Source organism: Aplysia californica, unplaced genomic scaffold (assembly GCF_000002075.1).
Source record: "Aplysia californica isolate F4 #8 unplaced genomic scaffold, AplCal3.0 scaffold00075, whole genome shotgun sequence".
Classification (NCBI taxonomy): Eukaryota; Metazoa; Mollusca; class Gastropoda; order Aplysiida; family Aplysiidae; genus Aplysia; species Aplysia californica.
Genome location: NW_004797345.1, coordinates 685,676 through 707,051, shown reverse-complemented (window position 1 = coordinate 707,051; position 21,376 = coordinate 685,676). Strand labels below are relative to the sequence as shown.

The 21,376-nt window shown below is 39.4% G+C and overlaps 1 protein-coding gene across 5 annotated transcripts; it reads right to left on the bottom strand.

Moving 5' to 3' along the window:
- Positions 1-784: 784 nt before the first annotated feature.
- Positions 785-21,216, bottom strand: LOC101845307 (rRNA N6-adenosine-methyltransferase ZCCHC4). 5 transcript variants are annotated; one of them, XM_005094087.3, is made up of 13 exons: positions 21,119-21,216; positions 14,825-14,911; positions 13,934-14,120; positions 12,636-12,825; positions 11,979-12,070; positions 11,382-11,463; positions 10,114-10,357; positions 8,044-8,135; positions 7,433-7,551; positions 6,404-6,479; positions 3,856-3,979; positions 2,366-2,453; positions 785-1,839 (listed from the first exon to the last, which is right to left on the bottom strand). In XM_005094087.3, exons 2-13 carry the CDS (start codon positions 14,892-14,894, stop codon positions 1,770-1,772), a joined length of 1,434 nt encoding a protein of 477 aa, XP_005094144.1. In that variant the 5' UTR covers positions 14,895-14,911; positions 21,119-21,216; the 3' UTR covers positions 785-1,769. The 5 variants fall into 5 exon arrangements, with proteins under 5 accessions (XP_005094144.1, XP_005094145.1, XP_005094146.1 ...); XM_005094088.3 differs by lacking the exon at positions 21,119-21,216 and adding an exon at positions 21,035-21,091; XM_005094089.3 differs by lacking the exon at positions 21,119-21,216 and adding an exon at positions 21,043-21,083.
- Positions 21,217-21,376: the final 160 nt, after the last annotated feature.

The following is a 21,376-nucleotide window of genomic DNA, read 5'->3' as shown; positions in this document are numbered from 1 at the left end:
AAAGATACATCACATGACACAGGCACACATTTGAACAAAGCTGCTTTTTTACACAGGATACACTTTGGCAATCTCCATGGACACAAAGAGACAGCTTATCGCTTCCATATATTCATACCAACATTATGCTACCAGTGCTAGACCTGGACATTAACTTTAAGTAAAACCTATGAAAGAGAAAGCAAAACCACTGCATGCGAAATGAAATGGCTCCGCAAAACCCTTAACATCACAAGACGAGACAGGCAGAGAAATGAAGAAGTAAGAGCAGCTATTGGCACTGACTTCAGGCTGCAATTCATAGAAAGATAGAGAATAAAATGGTTTGGCCACCTGGCGAGCCAGCCTCGAGAACCTACAACACCAAGCACTCAGGCTATAAAAGAAGAGGAAGGTCACGCAAAAGGTGGATTGAGGGAGGGTGTCAAAGAAACCCTGAGAAAACATAGTATCACAACTGAAAGAGCTGCGGAGCTGGCCTACCATAGAAAACTGCATCACCCTTTGACGCTTAACAGCAACAGGGGATGAAAAAGTCAAAGTAAAGTAAAGTGCACTTTGGCAAAGTACGGTGTATTTTGCAGCACCATCTAAATTTTCAACATAAGCCATTATCTAGAGCATGCTAGGAATATAAGCAAGTAGCTTTGGGCCCAACAAGTATTCTCCGTTTGTATCAACACTGTGACATGATCAGATCAGATGACCCCCATCATCATTGATTAAAAAACGCTCACTTAAATCACATTTTTCTTATCACAAACACTTGGACTCAACAAACTTGAAGGTCGGACTGGACTTTTTTATTATACAGCCATGCCAGTTTCACTATAAACACCTGTATGCTTAAGTTAACCAAGCCCTCACAAAACACATGCTCAACAAAGTCAGACATACTGTCCCCTAAACACATACGTACATACAATAAAACATATTCATGTGTCAGGTAAAATTCTAATTTTTCAAAACATAATTTAGCAGATAAACGCTATTGACCTGGTAGGCTAACTTACACAAGACCACAAAGTATAGCAACTTAAAACTATCTCTATCAAAGCTTAAGCGTTGGTTCTTGGAGGGCACCACTTCTTTTCTTTTCCTCTGTTGTTTCTGTGTGTCTACCTTGCTTTTTCCTGCACTAAATAGCCATTATTGAGTCATAAGTAACCACAAACAGGTAAGAACTTCCACATAACAATTGTTCGAAATAATTTCTTACACCAGAAAAAAAAAAAAAGATCTACTTTAATAAAATAGCGTGGAAGAAAGGAGGGGGGGGGGGGAGGGAAAGGATAGATAATTTCACAAACCAAAATGACAAGAGTGCAGTTTATCATCATCTAGAGTAAAGGCACTATTTGCAACCGGCCAAACTATGCGGCCACTTTCCTTATAAAGTAAATATAACTCAGTCAGGTCTTGTTTCATTTTCCAAACAGAAACCAAACTCCCTTGACGCACTGGCATGAATCCCATGTTCACAACAAAGATGGTCTCGATAGGCAGCAAAGTTTGAAAACGGCAGTGGTTTGGAGAATTTGGTCGATCAAAATATCCCAAAGTGAAAATTTGACTGGTCACTTGTCCACGGTAATTACAAAGCTTTCTTATTATATTTTTATTCGATAATAGGTTAAAGTGTTTAAGTAATGAATAAATATCTTTACTCTAGTCAGACTGCTGCAAAGAACTCCTTGAGTTTGAGCACAAAACAGTGGGAGGAGACCTTGTTCTCTTGACATCCAGTCTCTGAAGGCCGACTCACAACATCATACAATTTTTGTCTTTTTTGCTTTCTCTTTAACTTTTCCAGAGGAGTGAAATTTCCTTTTGCATGAACTGAAAATGAAAGAAAGATAAAATTTCATGTTACCCAAATCTCTACAGGGCCCAGACAATAATTACAGTTTTAAGAAAAAAACAGATTGAACCATGCATTTCTACATTTCAATTAAAGTCACTAGTTTCAGAACTTCATCAGCATACAGTTATTTTAGCTTCTTTAATTAATCAAAATTGCAATCAAAAAAACTTATTCTGCTATCAAAGGCAACATAGGAAAAAAGCCTGACCAATTTCAGATAACAAACTTGTATTTTCTCTTCTCATTTAGAAAAAATATATATAAAGAAACCAAGAAAAACAAAATGAGAGAATAACATAAAAAATATTTAAAATCCCAGGACATACTCTTTTTAAGACAAATAGCCTAGATAATGTAATATACATGGGCTCTAGACTACTAAAAATAGTTAATACGTCCAGATAACATGTCAGTATCAGCCATTTATACAAGGAATGAAAAAAAAGCAGTCCGAGCTAAAACCTTAAACTTCTCAATTTCTTGTCATCGAAGAAAACTCACATTTTACCACCTCTTTGAAAGCCTCCTTTATCTGTCTTCTGTGGGCAGTCCCTTCGTTTGTGGCTGAGATCACCACATATGTGACAGCCTGAAGGTAAGAAACAAAAAATAAGGATATATATAAAATTACCTCTCAAAGTAGTAATGATTGTACGCAGTATGTTTTTAAGAGCTAGGAGTGACTCACACTCTTGTATTGAGAAAAGGGGGGTTAGTTTTAATAGCAGGGTGTAAGGTGGGAAAATGTGGACACTGAAATCTGGCAAATTCTGAGTGTTTTAGGGTGAGACTGGTTTGGTATTTACAGACCTGATAGAATGTCACTATGATTTGAATCCTTAATATTGCTATTTGTGGTATTTTCACTAAAGTGAACAGTCACTTCTCGGTCTCAGTTCAAATAAAATAACCAATTCCAATAGAAACAACCAAAACAACACTTTTCAAAGACTGAAAAATACAAATATGTTGGCATTATTTTGTTGCTTTTTGACTACTCATGAAACGATACCCGGAGAACACAAATATAGTCATAATTGTAATGTCTTCTACGTCACTAAAAATACCACAAAGTTCTGAAGCAATGTTGGCGAGACATAGACTTCATCAGCATCTACAGACTTCAACATAAGTTAAGGACCACCTGCAAACACTCTGAGTGGTCTTCCTGGGTGGACCTGCACGTGGGCCTTCTTGGACTGATCCAGTGGCTTGATGGCTCTGCCTCAGGCAGACAACGAAATAGTGTAACACTGCAAGCATTCTGGCAACTTCCCAGGTCCAACTCCATCTTGCAGCTATGCCATAGCTCTGGCATGATCAAAGTCTCAAAGCTTTCGTCTTGATGGCATGTTGATGCGATACTGAATTTTGCGCAAACGGTGACATATACTGCCACCAAAGTGAGTACAGTTCGAGACCGCACATCCATTTATGATGTGCACCAGAAATTTTAACTGAGGAACGTCTGTGGTGAGGTACATAAGTTGACAAAAAATAGTAAATTTGGCTAAAATTCCCAGAGGATTTCCATGCTGCACGTGATGGTTTTGCCACTTTAGAAACTCTGCAGTACGCATTGGTAATCCATTTACACTTTCAGAGAAAAAAATTTTGAAACATTCCTTGCTTTCTTTTTTTCCGGATTTTAAAGAAAAATGAGGGCTGTCTGTCAAGGTGGTCCTTAACGTATGTTGAAGTCTGTATTTAGAAGTAGGAGAGCACACCACGTTCAGGTCATACAAAAGCAATTGGTTGATATCAGATCAACATAAGATACAGTAAGAAAGTTTGTCATTGATGTACAAAGGGGACAGGATATTCCTGGAGACAGCAGGTAAAACTAGCCCAGAACTGTGACACATAGAGACAGCTTTCTGGTGGCATGTGCTCAGTAAGAGTTCAAGGCAGAAGTGTGTAACAAATAAAAAAAAAGTCAGCCTTGGATGTCACAAAACAAATATATTTCCCCCATTTGAATAACAACTCACCAAACATGTGCTTTTTCCCACACACGTGATCTTTCAGGTCACATATCTGACAAGTGTAGCAATGAACACGAGATGGCTTCACACACCTCAAACACGCATCACAATGAACATATGTAGTTCCATCCTAAAAGAAATAAAAGAAAAACATATATAATGAAATAGAAAAGAAAAACATTTGCTTTTGTTTGTTTGAGCCAAGAGAAGCATATCAAAACAATACTTATAGTTTTAGGGAAAAGTGCAACAGACAGACTAAACAACAGAGAGGTAGTTAAGAAGTTGGACCAACCAGCAGTGGCCCTTCAATCAACAGTATAAACTTTTGCATAAAGTATGTCATGGCCTGTTGTTAGTAAGATGCAAAATGAAAGGTGGGAAAAAACCCTAACCCACAAGCAGACTGTGGCAACAGACAGTTAAATCCATTCAAAATGAGATCAAGGAGGGGGAAAAAGTAATATTTGAAACATAGATTGTACAACACACCCCCCCCCCCCCCCCCCGTATCACCAGCCCCACTTACCGCCAGGTTTTGCCAATATATGAAAAGAATCCCCTGTATAAACATAGTCTTTGCGCCTTTACACCGCCATCCGCCAACTGTCTCAGTTGTACAGTTCATATTAAACTACTGCAAATTTACCCCACTGTACCGCCAGCGAACTGGCCGCCAGAAGTACACAGTACACACTAGGCTATACAGTGCACACTAGGCTATAGATGGCCCATGGCACATCCACTCAGTGGTTGCTTGACTTAGATGAAGTTTCACACACTTTACTTTACTTTTACTTTTCGGATCCAGTGGCCATTTGGGTTCTAGCCCTTCGGTCTGTCGATATGGCAAAGAATTTACAGGTTTTAATCAGCTGTGCTTTGTCCTTGTATAGAGTATTTCCGATGTCTGGGGAGGCACGTAGGTAGGTGCTACGCAGGTCGCAAAGTGCAGGGCAGTTAAAGAGGAGGTGTGGTACTGTTTCATCCTGGCAGTCGCATAACGGGGAGTCAGGTGGGGTATCCTTGCGGATCCTATAAAGGTAGAAATTTAGTGGGATGTGTTGTGTTCGCAGGCGAAAGATCATGACTTGTTCTCTTCTACTCAGGGAATTTAGTGCATCTTTTGAGTTGGGGAAGTTTCACACACAAGTCTCTGCAAGCTAGGCCTCAGTCAAGATTAAACGCTTTTCGCTGATGATTTGCTCCCTCCCTGCCCATCCCACCTCCTCACCCTTGCCTTGCAGATTTCAGGCAATATGAATAGATCAACAGTGACGTATTGTGTCACAAGCGAACACAATAGATTTTCTTGTGTAATGTAGAGGAGAACTATTAAATTAAAACATAACCTTATAATTCAGCACCAAATTTCGCTCCCAACATGCTTCTGACAAAATTTGAGGTGCTGATTATGAAAATGCCATTATTTTAGGCAGTGTAAAAAATTAATAGGAATAAAAACTGGAAGAACTTGAACTCACTTGAGCCTGAGCTATTTTCCACCCAACAACCATTGCAGCCTGACACTGACTGTGAAAGCTATCATAATTTTTTAAATGCAACAAAAGACAAAGAAATGCTCTCACAAAAAAAAGAAAACTGCGTCTCATTTGTCTGATTAGTTTGAATTTTATCAATATTTTGAAATGGCAATGTCTTGGGGTTACGCAATGTTGTTTTTTTGCAGCCAATTTGTAATAAAATCATCTATCCCATTGCAGGGGTGACTGACTTAGCTAAAGCTAAAAAAGTATCGCACATAACTTCACCAAATTTGTAACAAAACAAAACAATTAAGTAAACTGTTGGCATGCCACTTTCCATAACCTGTAACCAAAAAGCACCACATCAATCCATAAAATGCATCCTGTAAATACATGGGAATCGGCAAGTGGCCCAGCAGGGCATCCCGGTAAATACACTACACGGGAAGAGGCTCAAGTGTGTTAACTGAACCTCACCACCTCGTACCCTCGGCTAACAGAGGACATGAAAACCTCACTGTACAGACAGATCCGTTGTGTGGCCGACTTCATGCTCATCCCAAGGTAGGCGGTACCACGGGATTTGAATGTATAACAATTTCGGTTAAAACAATCAAAGCATCTGCTTCATACTAAACTCACATAATTTTCCTATTAATAAAAGATTGAGTACGTATAAACAGGTAGAAAAGTTATTAAGGCACAGTATAATGTTCATAAAAATAAAGAATTACGATACAGACATTACAAGGAAAAATATAATTTCTTCTTTAACTCATTGTTCGGGTACAGCGATGCATTTCCACCTGTACTCTTCCAAATTATAGCTCCATACTTTGAGCAAAGGACACCTGAACATATTCTTTTAACCTTGCCCTCTCTGAGCCCACATGACTTGTGCACATGGGCTCCTTCGGGTCAACTGCAAGACAAACAATACTATATGCTGAGGCATGTGTTCAGGGCACAGAAAGAAAAGGCAAACATGCTCAAACATGAGTTCAGATTCACAGGGTTAATTTCAACATAATTATTCTTAAAGTATTAACGAGTCCTAGTTTACATACTTTTGAAGTACAGGCTCCACAATCAGAACAGTGCCAATTTTCTTTGGATGAGTATCTATTGCATTTTGAGCAATACCTGTCAATAAACCAAAAGTAGAAAGCTAAATGAATCATTCTCATAAAAAGACTGAAGGCTTCCATAACTGAAAATGATTAACAACTTAACTTGACACTTAATCTGATATACACTAATCTCATCTGTAATGGCTTGGTGGTCGGAAGCTTGGACACATTAAACATTGGAAACCATCAAAATTAATTAAGGTTTTAGCTAAAATGTAAAGCCATAGGCATCATCTAAGAGTAAAATGATCAGACAGAAAACCAAACCAAAATATTCATGATTAAGTCTCAGCACAAAGACAAATGTTATCTGAAATTGATAAGCAGATTGAGATTTTATATGTTGATCATGAAAACAGAAGCATAAAAGCAAATCTAATAATGACAGTTCGTAAAGCAAAGTTGAGAGCAGAAGAAGAAGAGGTAGGCCACATATATCTACATCACTAAGGTTTGCCATCTAAAGGAAGCAAACAAAATGTTGTAGAACTCCGCTGAGAATAAAACAATCAACTCTGACGGAGATACATGGCACTCCTACCACTGACAGAAGTGATGGAGACTCATGAACAAATAGAATCTGATATTTCAATGTAATGGATGAAAGACCTGGTGTACTTAAATACATTGAGCTTTTTGCCACAGTGAAAAAAGTAAATGGACTTCGAATGCGCATCAAGTAAAATCCTCCAAACCATTTACTATTTCAAATACAGCATGCATTACCAGCAGACTTTCAGTCTGTGGGAAATAAAAGGGATAATTTCACATTAGTACATGAAGATACACAATCTCAAAACTAATTCCTCCATAAAACAAAATGATTTGAATTACAAGTTATTATGACACATCTCAAAAAGCATTTAAAATGTCAATTCCTAAATCAGTTTCAAGAGGCCAGTCAACAAATTTCCAAAACAGAATTTTAAAAATTTTTAAGTCAAAATGGAAACAGAAAAGCCTTACCAGTACCCCTCCTCTGCAGGTAAAACAAACATAGCCTGGGGTATGTTGGTGAATATTCTAACAGGTGACCCCTTCTGCTTGAGGTCATTCTTGTACAGAGCATGATTTTCATAGTCAACCTGCATAGAAAGAAAAGGAAAGACGTGGAATCTTTTACCTTAAAAGAAACATATGAAAGAATCAATGAAGTAACTTACAGACCCAATAAAAGCCTATAATACTTACATTATCTACAGACAGCTTTGAAACCATTTAATGGCCTGTAAATAGTTGGCTTAGCTCAACATAAACATTCTGTCACTTTTTAAACATCTGTATCGAGATGATCAGACAAAAAGCCATATCACATGTCTTTGACGGTATGGCCAAATCATTACTGACACTTCAATTTCAAGTCCATGAGACTGTTTAAAACGTTATGAAGAAATTGATGAAACAAACATATATTTTAGACCAATATCAGTACCATTGTCCAAGAAGCAATAAATGTTCTTCATAGAATTACACAAATTAAAGAAATATAATATCACCAGACAGCCAACTGTCTAAACAGTTGGGCCCAACAAAATGCTTCTCAGTAACCAGCAAAGATCTCTTTAAGAAATAATTACCTTGTAATCCAACATGACCATCCCAGGAAGCTGTGACACAATTCTGTTTTCCATAAAGTATGGGAAGAACCAGATGATAGGCATACACTTCCCTGAAAAGCACCAAAAGTAAAGAAGTCACATATCAAAGCATTTCGTCTTCACTCTTGTTTCCTTGGTCATGTCGTAAAGTACCGTTTTAGCAAACGATAGGGGCATTTGTTACCCAAAAAGTCAGAAACTGTAACAAGTACAGTACTTATATGCTTAACTGTTTAGTTTTAGTAAGTGTTCTACAGCACTTGCAACACAATAAGGTCATATAAGGGCCTAAGATTAGAGGAGTTACAAAGAGAGTAACAAACACAAAATAGAAAGACGGGAGATAAGGACGACAGATGTTTGATAGGAAAGAAGAAGAAAATCAAACCAGAGCACCCGCCAACCACCCACTGCTTAATTGTTTCATTAAAGACTCCCAAATAGCAATCAGAATGAGAAAATATCTCAAGGACAATGATATACCCAAAAAAACAAAACACAAAAACAACTCATGATCAGAAAGTTAGAAATGCCTCTCCTTTCATCTAAGAAGCCTATTTTCGGTTGTAACAACAGTGTCACAAAGTAGCTGTTCAAGCCATTTTTTGAATCACTAGTTTGTAACCTTACGGTAGACAAATATGCGCACAAGTCTTACAAGTCTAACAAGGCACCTGCTAAACAAATAGAATGTAGTTTAATTAAAATGAAGAACTGTATTGGGACTCGCAAGGTGGTGGCTCTAACTAATAGAAAAAGAAAGGTTGTGCAAGGAAGAATACGACCGAGTATAGGCATTAACTTTCAGCAATTACATAGCTGGACAATAAATCAATGCGGACACACTCGATTACAGATTATAGCATGCGTACATCCAAGACGGTGATCGCCTGTGGTGAGAAACAAAAATAAGAACAATATTTCTAATACTATCAATATTAAATCAAGCTGCTATTGTACCAGTAACACGTTGTAGGCCTAGTAACTGGTAGGGTACCCTTACCTTAAACTTATAAAGACTGACACTGCTTTTCATTAAACAAAAGGAAAATTGACGTGCACTCTGCAATGTTTCTTGGCTGTGACACACACACACACAGTAGATTCTAACAGTAGGCTGGCGTAGTAGATCTTAAATGATAGTACATGCACAGGTCAGGATTCATTGTATTGTTCATTACTCTGGAGGTCACTGGGTTTACAGTTCAAATTGTCTTGTTCATTAATCTTGATATCACTGGGTTTAAAGTTCAAATTGTATTGTTCATAAATCTTGATATCATTTGTCTGTGGACTTCATAGAAGAACTGGAACCAAAAAAAACTCAAAACGTGGCCGGCAACAGAGAGCACGATATTATAATCGACTTGAGAAATAGGAGCTCTAACAAACAATAAAACTTTCAGGTCCACTGCACAGGTGCTTCAATAAGCACAAAATAATTCACAAATACTTGATACTGGTGCGGAGACGTGCAAAATAAAAACAGACAAACAAATGAAACTGGTGCCGAGTAGGCACAGACTGGAGCAAGACACTGTTCAGCTTAAACCCCGGGTCCTAAACTAAGGACGGGAATAAAACGAACATGACTGATCTCCGTGTGGATCAAACCAAGACTGGCGAGGTTTTAATGCTCATAGTAGTTATAGTCCATCCCCTCTTCAAGACAAAGATTCCCACTATGCTAGGAGTCGCGGCCTCCCACGTTGGAGGGGGGACAAAAGCTCCATGGTACAAGACGACCCCCCAGTAGATATACAATCACCAGTGGTCACGCCTTACTGTTCGTACCTTCCCCCAAAAGCATTAATCATGTCGGAGCTACAAAGTCATGTGTACCATTTTGCTACAAACAGAAAGGATTTTCAATTTAATTGCATCCCAATATGCACAGTTATGTTATGACATGTTTATTTACTTGTTCTTTTTTTCCATTGACTGGCAAAGGTGGTCCATAAAAATTTTACATCTGCCAGATGGGTGGAGTACTCTAGCTGTACAACCTCACACATCACAGTCATGGGGCACAGTTTTCCAGTGACCTACCATCAATGCTTGAAGGAGTACTCTCAGAGCTTTGTAGCGTCTTCTCTCTCCACATATCTGACAACTTCTGAAATGCTGCAGCAAGGGCATCCACCATACCACCAAATGGTGGATCAGTGATCAAAACAATTTTGTCTTTTCCCTGACATAAAAACTCTGAGGTCATTTTGAGACCATCCTCCTCAAAGAAATGATGGTTGAACATGTTGTATTTTGCAAACTTTGAAGGTGGATATATCTGTCCCTGTAAAAAATACAAAAGATGAAAATAAAATAATATTAGAGTCAGAATTAGCACTGTTATATGGTGCAAAGCATCTTAAAACATATTTCTTTTCAATTCTTCAGAAAGACATTGTCTTTTTCTTTCAAAACTCAAAGAGAAAATTTAATCTAACTGATCTACTACTTAAATTTAACACCCATTCAAGAAGAGGCTGGCTAGGCTTCTTTTTTCCCTTCTTTTTTGGGGGGTAAGTGCTTTACGGCGCTCGCAACTGCATAAGGTCATATGAGCGCGCGGGACACATTAAACTTTTTCAGTTGGTAGAAAATTTTGAATTTTGCAAGGGTGGCAGCCAAAGCCCACTCTTATCGATTTTAGACCACCAAGGGATCTTTAACGTGTGCAACTTGCAAACGGGCCCTCCGACATTTTTCGCCCTTGTCCGAGAAAGCTAAGTGTAGATCTTTCCTACCAGAAGATCGGGGCAGGGGTGTGGTAGAACGACAGCAGTAAGAAGGAGCCAAGGAGTAGCAGTAGAAAGGGTGCAGAAAGAGTCAGGAGCCCAGAGGAGGGTGCAAAGGAGGAGGGGGGGGGGGGCAGAAAGAGGAAACAAAAGCAGACAACAGAACATTGCTAGAGAGCAGGAAAGGAGGTAAAAGGAGACAATTTTAGAAAATAAAATTTTTCGGTCACTACCCAGATTCGAACCCCGGACCTTTGAACGAGAGGCCAACACCTTAACTACTAGGCCATGAGAGCCCCCCTAGGCTTCTTTGTTTTTACAAATGTTCACAGAACAGTTTCTGAAATTCAATATTGGATTAGGTACTTGAATAAATGGGACTGACTTCTGCACATTCATGACGACAGCACACACCAAACCAACTTTTAAGTCTTACTTTTGAAAAGTAAGCAAGAGAAATAAATCCTGTCATACCTGACATGTTTTACTTCCCCTAAATGGTACCTGTATGTTCAATTAGCACATATTTCTTCCATATATGTCATTCAGCTAGACTGATTACAACATCAAACCACTTACATATCTGTCATCAAGATCCAATAGCATTGATTTGAGAGACAAGTTTCCTCTTTTCTGATTACATTGAATCGCTTCATGAACTCTGAAAATGACAAGGCAAAATCTGAGGCTAACGAAGACATCAGGCACAAAGTAAGACTTCATCAGTAATACGTGACATAAACAATTATTTGTACCTCCTCCCAAACCGTTCATGCTGACCACCATTCAAGTTGGGGACACAAACGAAGAAGATCATTTTATCAATCCCAGCCAAACTGACTCGAAGACGAAATATAATCTCAAATTATTCTTTAAAAGTTGACGATAATTTATATCAAATCAAGACATGGAGTCAGCGGTGGCAGTATACTTAACATTCAAGATATCATAAAAGACAAAATATATCTCATCTCTGTAACAAACAAAAAAATAGAAATTCTGAGTGAGCTTTACAGGCTGAGTGGTTGTTGTGATCCATCTAGTAAAAGGAGTGAAAAAAACAATATGAGTTACCGGTACTCATTTTTCTTGCAAAAAACAATGATCGGTTCTAATGTAAGTTTAAATAACAATCACATCTATTTAACAAGTTGTCAAAAGAGAAAGATTCCTTACCTTGGAGTTCCAACACAAAGAACATGACTAAAGCCCAGCTGGTCTAGAGTTTCCAGAACAAAGTCCACAGATTTCTTTGAGAACAGATATTGCTGAGAGAGAAGAAATATCGATAATACCAGATTAACACTACACAAGCAATACTTTTCAAACACTTATTCACAGACATATAGTGTTAAGTGGTGAATTGCTGACTCAAAGGTGAAGGGTTCCAGACTCAAATCTTGAAAAAATTGCAAACATTTAACTCATTGGGGCCTTAGCGTCAACATGAGGCAGGCAGCTTCCACAATAATTACTGTGCTGACTATAACTGTCCAGAAAAGTCCCAGTCATTTTTCCAAGACACTACCATAACATTATAAAAAGAAGGTAAGTTTTCCTCGTTTGTGCTTCTTACAGTTTGGGTTGCAGACCCACAATAAACGTTCTTCATATAGTGAGAATAGACAAGAAAACAATTCATTCTTCGTAATGTTTCGTAGCAGTATTTAAAAAAAGATGTGAACACTTTCAAGAGCTGTTCTGGACAACCCCCCCCCCCCCCAAAAAAAAACCCCCCAAAACAACAGGTATTTGACAGTTCACCTTCAGTACTACAAGACCATGGAAAACTATCAAAAAGTCTACAAAAGCACATGCTACGGCAAACCTTACTGCAAATGTTTTATTGTCATCCAGTGGTGAGAACATAGCTGACGATTGCCGTAGTTGCTTCAAACCAACTTTCTTTTTGACCACATGTCCTTGAGACTCGTGCAATGAGAGTTCATCATCTAGCAGGAGTAGCCCACAGGTGCAGCAAACATGTCTGTCCTTCCTTGGCAACTTTCTGAATCGATGATATCTGACCAAAAAAAAAAAGAAAGAATATTTGCACCTGAACAAAAAAGCCTTTTGGTCAAGATAATGGATTGTTTCAGCAGTGAATGACAGTTTAAAAATCTATCAAAATGAAATGACAGAACTATGATCAATCAATAGAATATCTCTTCAGAGTGTAAAGTGATCAATTTTAAGTAATTATTGTAACAAAACTTAACATATATAGCTTTTATTTTTGTATAAGTGTGATGCATTAGCATTGTTTCTGCCTTTCTGTTTCATAATCTTACTTTCCCTAGGCTAAACAACTTTTTTTTAAAAGTTTTACAAAATGTTGGAACTGATTGCACATTTTGAAGATTCAAAATCACATATCCGCCAAACTGTGCTAGGGTTCCTCCTTTTTTTTCCTTCTTTATCTTCGAAAGAAAATTATGCGTCGCTCGCGAACACAAACATGGAATTGTCATAGTCAAACTAATTATGCTGCCGCAGACGTCTGAAGTCAATGTCCTTTGAGGTGCACTTGAGACAAAATAATTATATTATATTATAATTTTTTTTTGTCTACAGAAGCAGCTTGTAGTACTATTTTTAGCGTGCTGTTCGACATGAGTGCCTAGGCTCTAGGCCTAGCTAGCTGTGTAGAGAAGGTGAGAGGAAGAGTTGTGAATCACATGATCGGCCGCCCTACCCCTCTTCGCAAAGGACTGCATGCTTGGTGGGAGAGGCAGGGTAGGGCTACATTGTTTTGTCATCGCGTTGTTGGTTATGCATTGTCGCCTTCCGCCTGCAGACAACTGAAAGGAGGTAATCCATCTATTGTTTTGCCCCAAGAGTTGCAATATTAGTTGCTTCCCTTGATTTGATTCTCTGACACAGCCGATACCACAACACTGTTCACGTATCCCTCGAACTATAGATCTCTTACACTACCAAGGCCGGTACCGACGTGTTATAAAAACTGTTGGTCCATACAGTGGGATTTTGGGGGGGGATTAAAACAGTAAATCTATTGTACTTCAAACACTTTAAAAACCTGATTCAAAATAACTATTCTCACAAACCTATTTTCTTTTAAAATTAAATCCTATTGAGCATAAAAATTTAAGTTTAAAAAAATAAACAACCTTTTTCTTGACTGCCAATGAGCTGTTTTAACTGAACAAGTATCTGTGGCGGCTTCATCAGCCACCATGTCTGTATCAGCCCACTGGAAAAAACTGCAAGCTTTTCTATCTCTGAATGCAGAACAAGCATAAAACTGACGTGATTTTCCTCGGGACTGGTCAAAGCGCTCAAATAAAAGTGTAGGACCTGAAAGAGGACAAATAAAAACATTTTACAACAGACAGTGCATTTAATAAAGCACATCAAAAAAAAACAGGAACACTCCATTAAAGACAATTCCAATTAAGATATTCTAATTAGAACACGCCATTTCTAAAGTACAGAAATACAAAGCCAGTCTACTTTAGACATAGTCTAAATATTTTAGTTACCAAGATAATCAAGGAGGCTAATCAACAAGACAAGGACACTGTCCCCCTTTTTTTTTTGCTGCACTGTGATACACAACTGGATTTACAAATAATGTGTTCCAAACAGGGGTTTAAGCAAACATTCAACTTCATGCTTCATACAAAAGGAAAACTTTATTTTAAGCTAATCCATGTCTGGAAATATCTTGATCTACATCAAAACTAGTTACAAAAACCAAATCAATTCTTCCATGGTCCAAGACTTCATTAAAGTTTCATTATTATAAAGAAGAAACAACTAACCTCTTTCTGAGAAAAGGGAATGCCTAAGCTGAATAATAAATTAACAAAATTAGTGCCAGAAGTTTTCCAGTCTTGCTTTAAAATGTGTGTTTTCCCCATATATTTGAAAGAGCTAAGCGGGAGAACTTGTGTCAAATACTACTGAACATATTGAGGACAGCTGGATGCAATTATGAAATTTCATACTACAATAGCAGTAATCATCTTTAATTTTATCAGGGACTACTGATAGCTTACCATGGCTACAGCAAGGATGCCGAGCAATATCTGATGACACCAAGTCAATACTTCCAGAATTTGCAGCCATTCTGATTAGAACAGTTCCTGAAATAAAGTACCGTAATTTGTAGTATCATCTTAAAGCTTATCTATTTTAAAAAATCATACTTTTGATGAAAATTTACACATCTAGCTTGCATAGTAGAAGAAGAGACATTTGTGATCACCGTGGGTCATGTCATAACACGTTTAGCCTAGCCTGTCAGGCAGGGTTGAAGCAGCCAGCCTCTTGCACAATCTAAATTGTGTTGATAGGGGCATAAACCACAAATGACTACAGCTAAACCTGCTTTAGTGGTCACCTCTCCATAGCAATCACCTGTACTAATGGCCACTGTTCCGTGAAATCCTTGCGTTTTTCCTATCTTTATACATAGCAGTCCCTCTCCAATACGGCCACGGTCAGTCTTAAAACCTGCTCACAGTCAGCGGTCAATTAGTGAAAAGTTTTTCCCCAACACATTCTCACACTAAGTGTGTATGTTCAATCAATGCAAAGAAGCGGCTAGGCTTTTTCCTGGCTAGGCACTACTCAGCCTACAAAACAGGAGACGAGACATACTCAATGACTTATGAAGCCCTTACCCTATGACAAGTGAGTGTCCAATGAACTGAGCACACTACCGCAGTCCACACCTTGCGACAGCCAGTAGATAGAAGTAATCACACTGCTGCTGATTTCAGTAGATGTGTATGCAGACATGGACATAACTGTGAGTGTGGCATATCTAACAGTAACAGTAGCCATCGGCTTCTGTAAGGGAATCTCATATTTTGTTGTTTCTTTTTTTTTCTTGAATGACTACTTCTGGAGGTGTATGTTGGGTCTGTTGGCACGGCAGCATTTCCTCTGTAAAAAGCTCTTTTGGAACTTGTAGCCTTGAGTGACACACAACACAAACCACATAAGAATTCATGGTAATTTTTTACTTTTTGACCCGCACGCAGGCACTGTTTCAGAGGCTAAACTGCAATATTTTTGCTGTAGAACACGCATAAATGGCCACTAAAACCCTCAAAATCAATTGTTTTCAAGAAAAAATCAAACCCACTTGCAAAACATCAAATTATGGTGAAATACCTAGTGAAACACACACCCTCACCCCCCTGAATTTTTTAGGTTGGGGGAAACCCTCACGTAGTTAAAAACGAAGTCAAATATTACAGTGCAATTGGTCCTATTTGTAATATATGTTTATAAAATAATTCATACATTTCATTTACTAATAATTTGCTGGGGATATAATATAATAAAGTCAAAATTTGTGTAAGGCAGATAAAAATTAACAAGAAAAGTGCTTTAGAATATCTGAGAGTGAGGCAGGTCGGGTCTAGGAGTAAAATAATACTGAATCCAAATATATGATAAACTGATCTAGCTCAGATTCCATCTAGATTAATAGCCACCTGTCTTTTACAACAATAAACAATCAATTGTCTCTTTGGGGATCTTGCTAGACATTTAACTTTTAAGTCTTACAAAACTAAGACCAATATATGGAAAGATCGCCACGTTTCAGTCAATTCCAAAATCAAACTACTCTATTCCCTCGTCATCTCCATCCTTCTACACACTTGCAAATCATGGATCTTCACAGCAGAGCTTCAGAGGAAGATCCAAGCAGCCAAAATGAGATGCTTTAGACGACTCTTTGGCATCTCATACAATAACCACGTCACAAATGAGGAAGTGTGCAGTAGTGTAGAGTGAAACAACATATGAGTCACTATTTAGACTTTTGTCTACTGTGATGCGAAGAAAAATGAATTGGTATGGTCATGTAACGAGATCACGTGGCCTATCCAAGATCGTTTTTCAGGGAACTGTGCAAGGGAGGAAGGCAAAGAAAGAGGTGGGCCGACAACATTGCGGAATGGACAGCGCAAAAAAATTGGGAAAAGTGGCGACATCTGACGAGGCTCTTTATCACACAGCGACCCTAGGATCCTCCTGGATTATGGGATCAGTAATCAATAAGTCTAAAGTATCAACGAATAGTGCCTAAATCATCAGTGTAGGCCTACTTTATTAAGATCAGCCAACTACATAACTGTTCTACACCAACACAAAAGTACAAGTGACTACAACTAAAGTTCAAGTCCAAAAACCGAGCGCAGTTTTTCGGGTGGGAAGCATGCCAGTTTGTCACCGGTCCACCCCGCCTCAACTGTGCCCAGCATGATGTAAGTTATCACTGACACTCTCAAAAAGAGTAAATGAAGGATTGATCGATTGTATGAATTGAATTTTATTTTTCAATTGTTTTTAACGAAAGAACATCCGTTGTTGAAATTTTACAGAGTAAATTTGCTTTGATTTGCATACAAAAAGGAAGAAATATAATTGAACACAAGCTGAATTGACATTTTTGAGGGACTATCTCTCCACCACCAATTTGAAGATGGAGAATAAAAAAGAGTGGACGGACATGACCCTGTCTTCTTGGTGCAGGCCAGTGAACATGTGGCTACTGTCATCACATCCTGAGATACCAGAATATTTTTAGAAGGCCTTGGAGATACCGTGTCCAAAGATCGTGTAGTAGAGAATCTTTGGAGATAGTGCATGGAACGACACATTGGGTCAGTGGCTTGACGTATTATCCATATATCGATGTATTTCGCAAGGTAAAATTTCACACATGCGGCTAACTGCAGCCCGTCAGCCATGCTCTTCTGATTGGTTACAAGGTTTCCGGTATGTTAATAACATTTCGAAATTCTGGCAGTGAAGCTTGAAATTGAAACATGGTAAATGCAAAGACAATAACGGGTGCGGAAATTGTTGTAAAGACGCCGGAAGCCGGAAGATTACCCCACCCTCCCCCGGGCGCGATAAACAACGCACAAAAGAGATAAGCAGCAGCATCATCAGAGGACCGCATCATATCATTTTACCGGTACTTTCTTAACTTTACCTTATTCTTCCGCTTGTGCCAGTGGGTGTCGCGGGGAGATGCAGGCGTCTGTTCTTTATGATTTCATTTTTTTATTTTGTCTCTTCTTGTCTTGTCAGTCGCTCTTCTTAAACATTTCATCTCGCATGTGACCAGCTTCCTCTCTAGGACTTTTGTTAAGGACCATGTCAGGCACTGATAAGTGAGTGTTGGTAGGAAAAAGGCGCTGATGAGTTTTGCCTTGGTGCTCATGGGGATATTGGGATGTTTCGGGAGAGGGGCGAGTTGATAGCTGACTGCATCGGCTTTCTGGCATCAAGTCTCTATTTCTCTATCTAATTTTCCATTTGTTGTGAAAATGCTGCCAAAGTATTTGAATTCCCTGCTTTCTTTTATTAGGGATCCATTGATATTGATATCCCCTTTGTCTGGTCTCCTGCTAATTGTCATGACCTCGGTCTTGCTAACACTGATCTTCATGTCATATTTCTCGCAGCTCACGTTTAGTTGGTTCATGTCATATATATGCTCCTGTAGTTGAGTCTTGTTGTTCATCATTGCCAGGTCGTCTGCAAACATGAGTTCATTGAGCGCCTCTGGGGCTAGATTGTGTTATTGGAGTAATCAAATATTGAAAGTTACGGGCCTGAGACACTAGTGGCGCTGAAACATTAGTATAAAGGCGAAGCTGGAATTTTCTACGAGCCAATTTTTTCCGTCTCGGTACTAGAGACAAAAGTGGCTGACGGTTCGTAGCTGCCGGCAAAGTGACTTCCGAGGGCCCAACGACGAAATATGAGCCGGCCAGCACAGACGAGTCACCACCACACTGAAGCCAACATATTTTCCTGTTCGTAAGTTGACGCCAGAGGGCAAGTACAGTGTTTTCTGCCTCGCAATCACACTTAGTAATCTCATCCATGTAGATCACGAAGAGCAGGGGGGACAGATTGCAGCTCTGCCTGACTCCAGATGTTACTGGAAACCAGTCCGATATTCCACTGGTAGTGCGGACTGCGCTTCTGCTGTTGACATAGATAGCCCTGACTGTCTAGCAGTCGTCCCTTGATGTCGTACTGCTCAGGGATCTTCCATAGATTGTTTACTCGACCAAAGGCCTTTTGGCTATTCTCACCGGGGGTGTGTTCACTGTGATAAGCCAACCAGTGTAGCGTTCACCATGAACAAACGTTCCAGCGCTCTTGTGTTGAAAGCATGCGATTTTGTCTGCTGGGCAGCGAGAGAGAGAGAGAGAGAGGGGGGGAGAAAGGAGAGAGAGAGAGAGAGAAAGAGAGAGAGAGAGGAGTAGCGAGAACTTCCGGGGAAAACAAAAAGGCTACTCATGTAGTTCGGCTCGATTCGAAAAGTGAAATAGCAGTAACATCTTTGTAGACGACCAAATTCATTTACTTTTGCGCTATAACATTATTTTCTTCTTTGTTTTTGTCAATTTGATCATCTACACCGATAGACAGTATAATTCAGAAAGAAAGAGAGAGAGAGAGAGAGAGAGAGAGACACAGAGAGATGTTTGTTTGTTTTGTTTAGTATAGGGTTTTACGGCGCTCGCAACTGCATAAGGTCATATGAGCGCGCGGGACACACCTAATACTTTTTCGTTGGTAGGAAATTTTGAATTTTGCCCGGGTGGCGGCCGAAGCCTACTCTAATCGATTTTAAGACCACCAAGGGATCTTTAACGTGCGCAACTTGCACACGGGCCCTCCGAGATTTTTCGCCCTTGTCCAAGAAGGCTAGAGGTGTAGATCTTTCCTACCAGAAGATCAGGGGTGTGGCAGAAAGACAGCAGTTAGGAGGAGCCAGGGAGTAGCAGTAGAAAGGCTGCAGAAAGAGTCAGGAGCTCAGAGGAGGGGGCAAAGGGGGTGAGGGGGTGGGGGCAGAAAGTGGAAATGAAAGCAGACAACAGAACATTGCTAGAGATCAGGAAAGGATGTGAAAGAAGACAATTTTAGAGAAGAAAATTTTTTGGTCGCTACCCGGAATCGAACCCGGGACCTTTGAATGAGAGGCCAACACCTTAACCTCTAGGCCACAGAGAGAGAGAGAGAGAAAGAGAGAGAGGAGTAGCGAGAACTTCCGGGCAAAACAAAATGGCGACCCGCGTAGTTCGGCTTGATTCAAAAAGTGAAATAGCCACAGCATCTTTGTATACACGACCAAATAAGTTGTTTTTTTAGCACAGTACTCAGAAATTAGGAAAAACGGGTCTTGTTTCACGCCGGGTGAGAAAAGCCAACGCTGGCAAGTCTCAACCGGGGTGAGAGGTCGATCGTATTTTTATTCTCACCCGGGGTGAGAATAGCCCTTTTTCTAATCCACAAATATGAGAAGGGAGATCTTCGTCGTATTCCAGTGCTCTCTTACACAGTTGTCGGAGTGCAAAGATTGCATCAATGCACCCTCTTCCTTTTCTAAAACTAAACTCGGCACCACTGAGAAGATGTTCAGCTTTTGCGTGAGTGCGTTGCTCTCGGATTTTGGCATACATTTCCCCCGCCGGTTTTCCGGTATTCCTGGAAAAACATTGAACCAAAGCGTCATGCCATCAAAGATTCTCTACACGATCTTTGGGGTTCTTTTTTCCTTTTGCACCCGTCTCATGTTCACGTTTTAGACTATATACTTCTTTTCTAATCAAGTAGTATTTTTGGTGCTTTTTCGGTAGTTCCCACCCCCCTTATTTGAGCCTGACCTACATCTAGATCTAGATCTATACGTTTGATTCGCGGTGAGCTAAGATATCAAACCTAACAACAGCAAAACATTAAATTGTGGTAAAATTCAGGGGGGCATGCCCCCCTGAAACCCCCCTTCCTATTTTTGTTAGGTCAGGGGGGCAAGCCCCCCTGAAACCCCCCTACTCTTGGGGCCAAAACCCGTGAATAACAATTGCGGGGTGGGAACTACCGAAAAAGCGCCGTATTTTTTTGCATGCTGAACACGAAATATGGCCTTCATTTTTGCCGCAAATCAAATAGTTATCGACTTATTGATGTGTGAAAATACTATCTCGATGTAGATCTATTTAGATCTAATCTAGATCTAGATCTAGAAATCTAGTCTAGATCTAGATTCTAGGCTCAAATGAGACAAATGAGGGGGGGGGGGGGGGGGGACTACCGAAAAAGCACCCTAGTCTCCTCGTCCCTAGCTTCTAGGTAACATTACGACAGGCCAAAACATTATCTGGTGCCTGTTATCTTAACATGTATTATAATATACTCAGAAATAATTCCCCTCAGAGTCACACCTTCGTACCAGGTAGATCTACTACTAGGCTAGATATAGATCTAGATCTAGATCTAGATCTAGAAATCTAGTAGTACACACTCACTTCGCAACGAAAGTGAAAGAAGGCATGATTTTATGTCATGGAAGATAACTCTCGTCGTCAACTTCTAAATAATATAAAAACTTGACCGGAGATATAGATCTAGGCTTATATTTTTTAAGATCGTTGTTCTACTTAAAGCAACTAAAATTCAAAGAAATAAAATTAAGATTTTTTAAAAAATCTTTTCCTTTAATAGTTATGTTGTTTTTAGAAAGACATGAGGCCTAGAAGTTCTAGTCTATATATAAATGCAAATCA

What these genes read in the sequence shown, in the direction of transcription:
- LOC101845307 (XM_005094087.3), bottom strand. Translation starts at nt 14,894, where the DNA reads ATGGCTGCAAATTCTGGAAGTATTGACTTGGTGTCATCAGATATTGCT. An exon ending in GCATCCTTGCTGTAGCCATG is followed by an intron (nt 14,121 to 14,824) that starts GTAAGCTATCAG and finishes GTCCTCTTTCAG; the next exon opens with GTCCTACACTTTTATTTGAG. An exon ending in TGGTCATGTTGGATTACAAG is followed by an intron (nt 7,552 to 8,043) that starts GTAATTATTTCT and finishes CTTTCTATGCAG; the next exon opens with GTTGACTATGAAAATCATGC.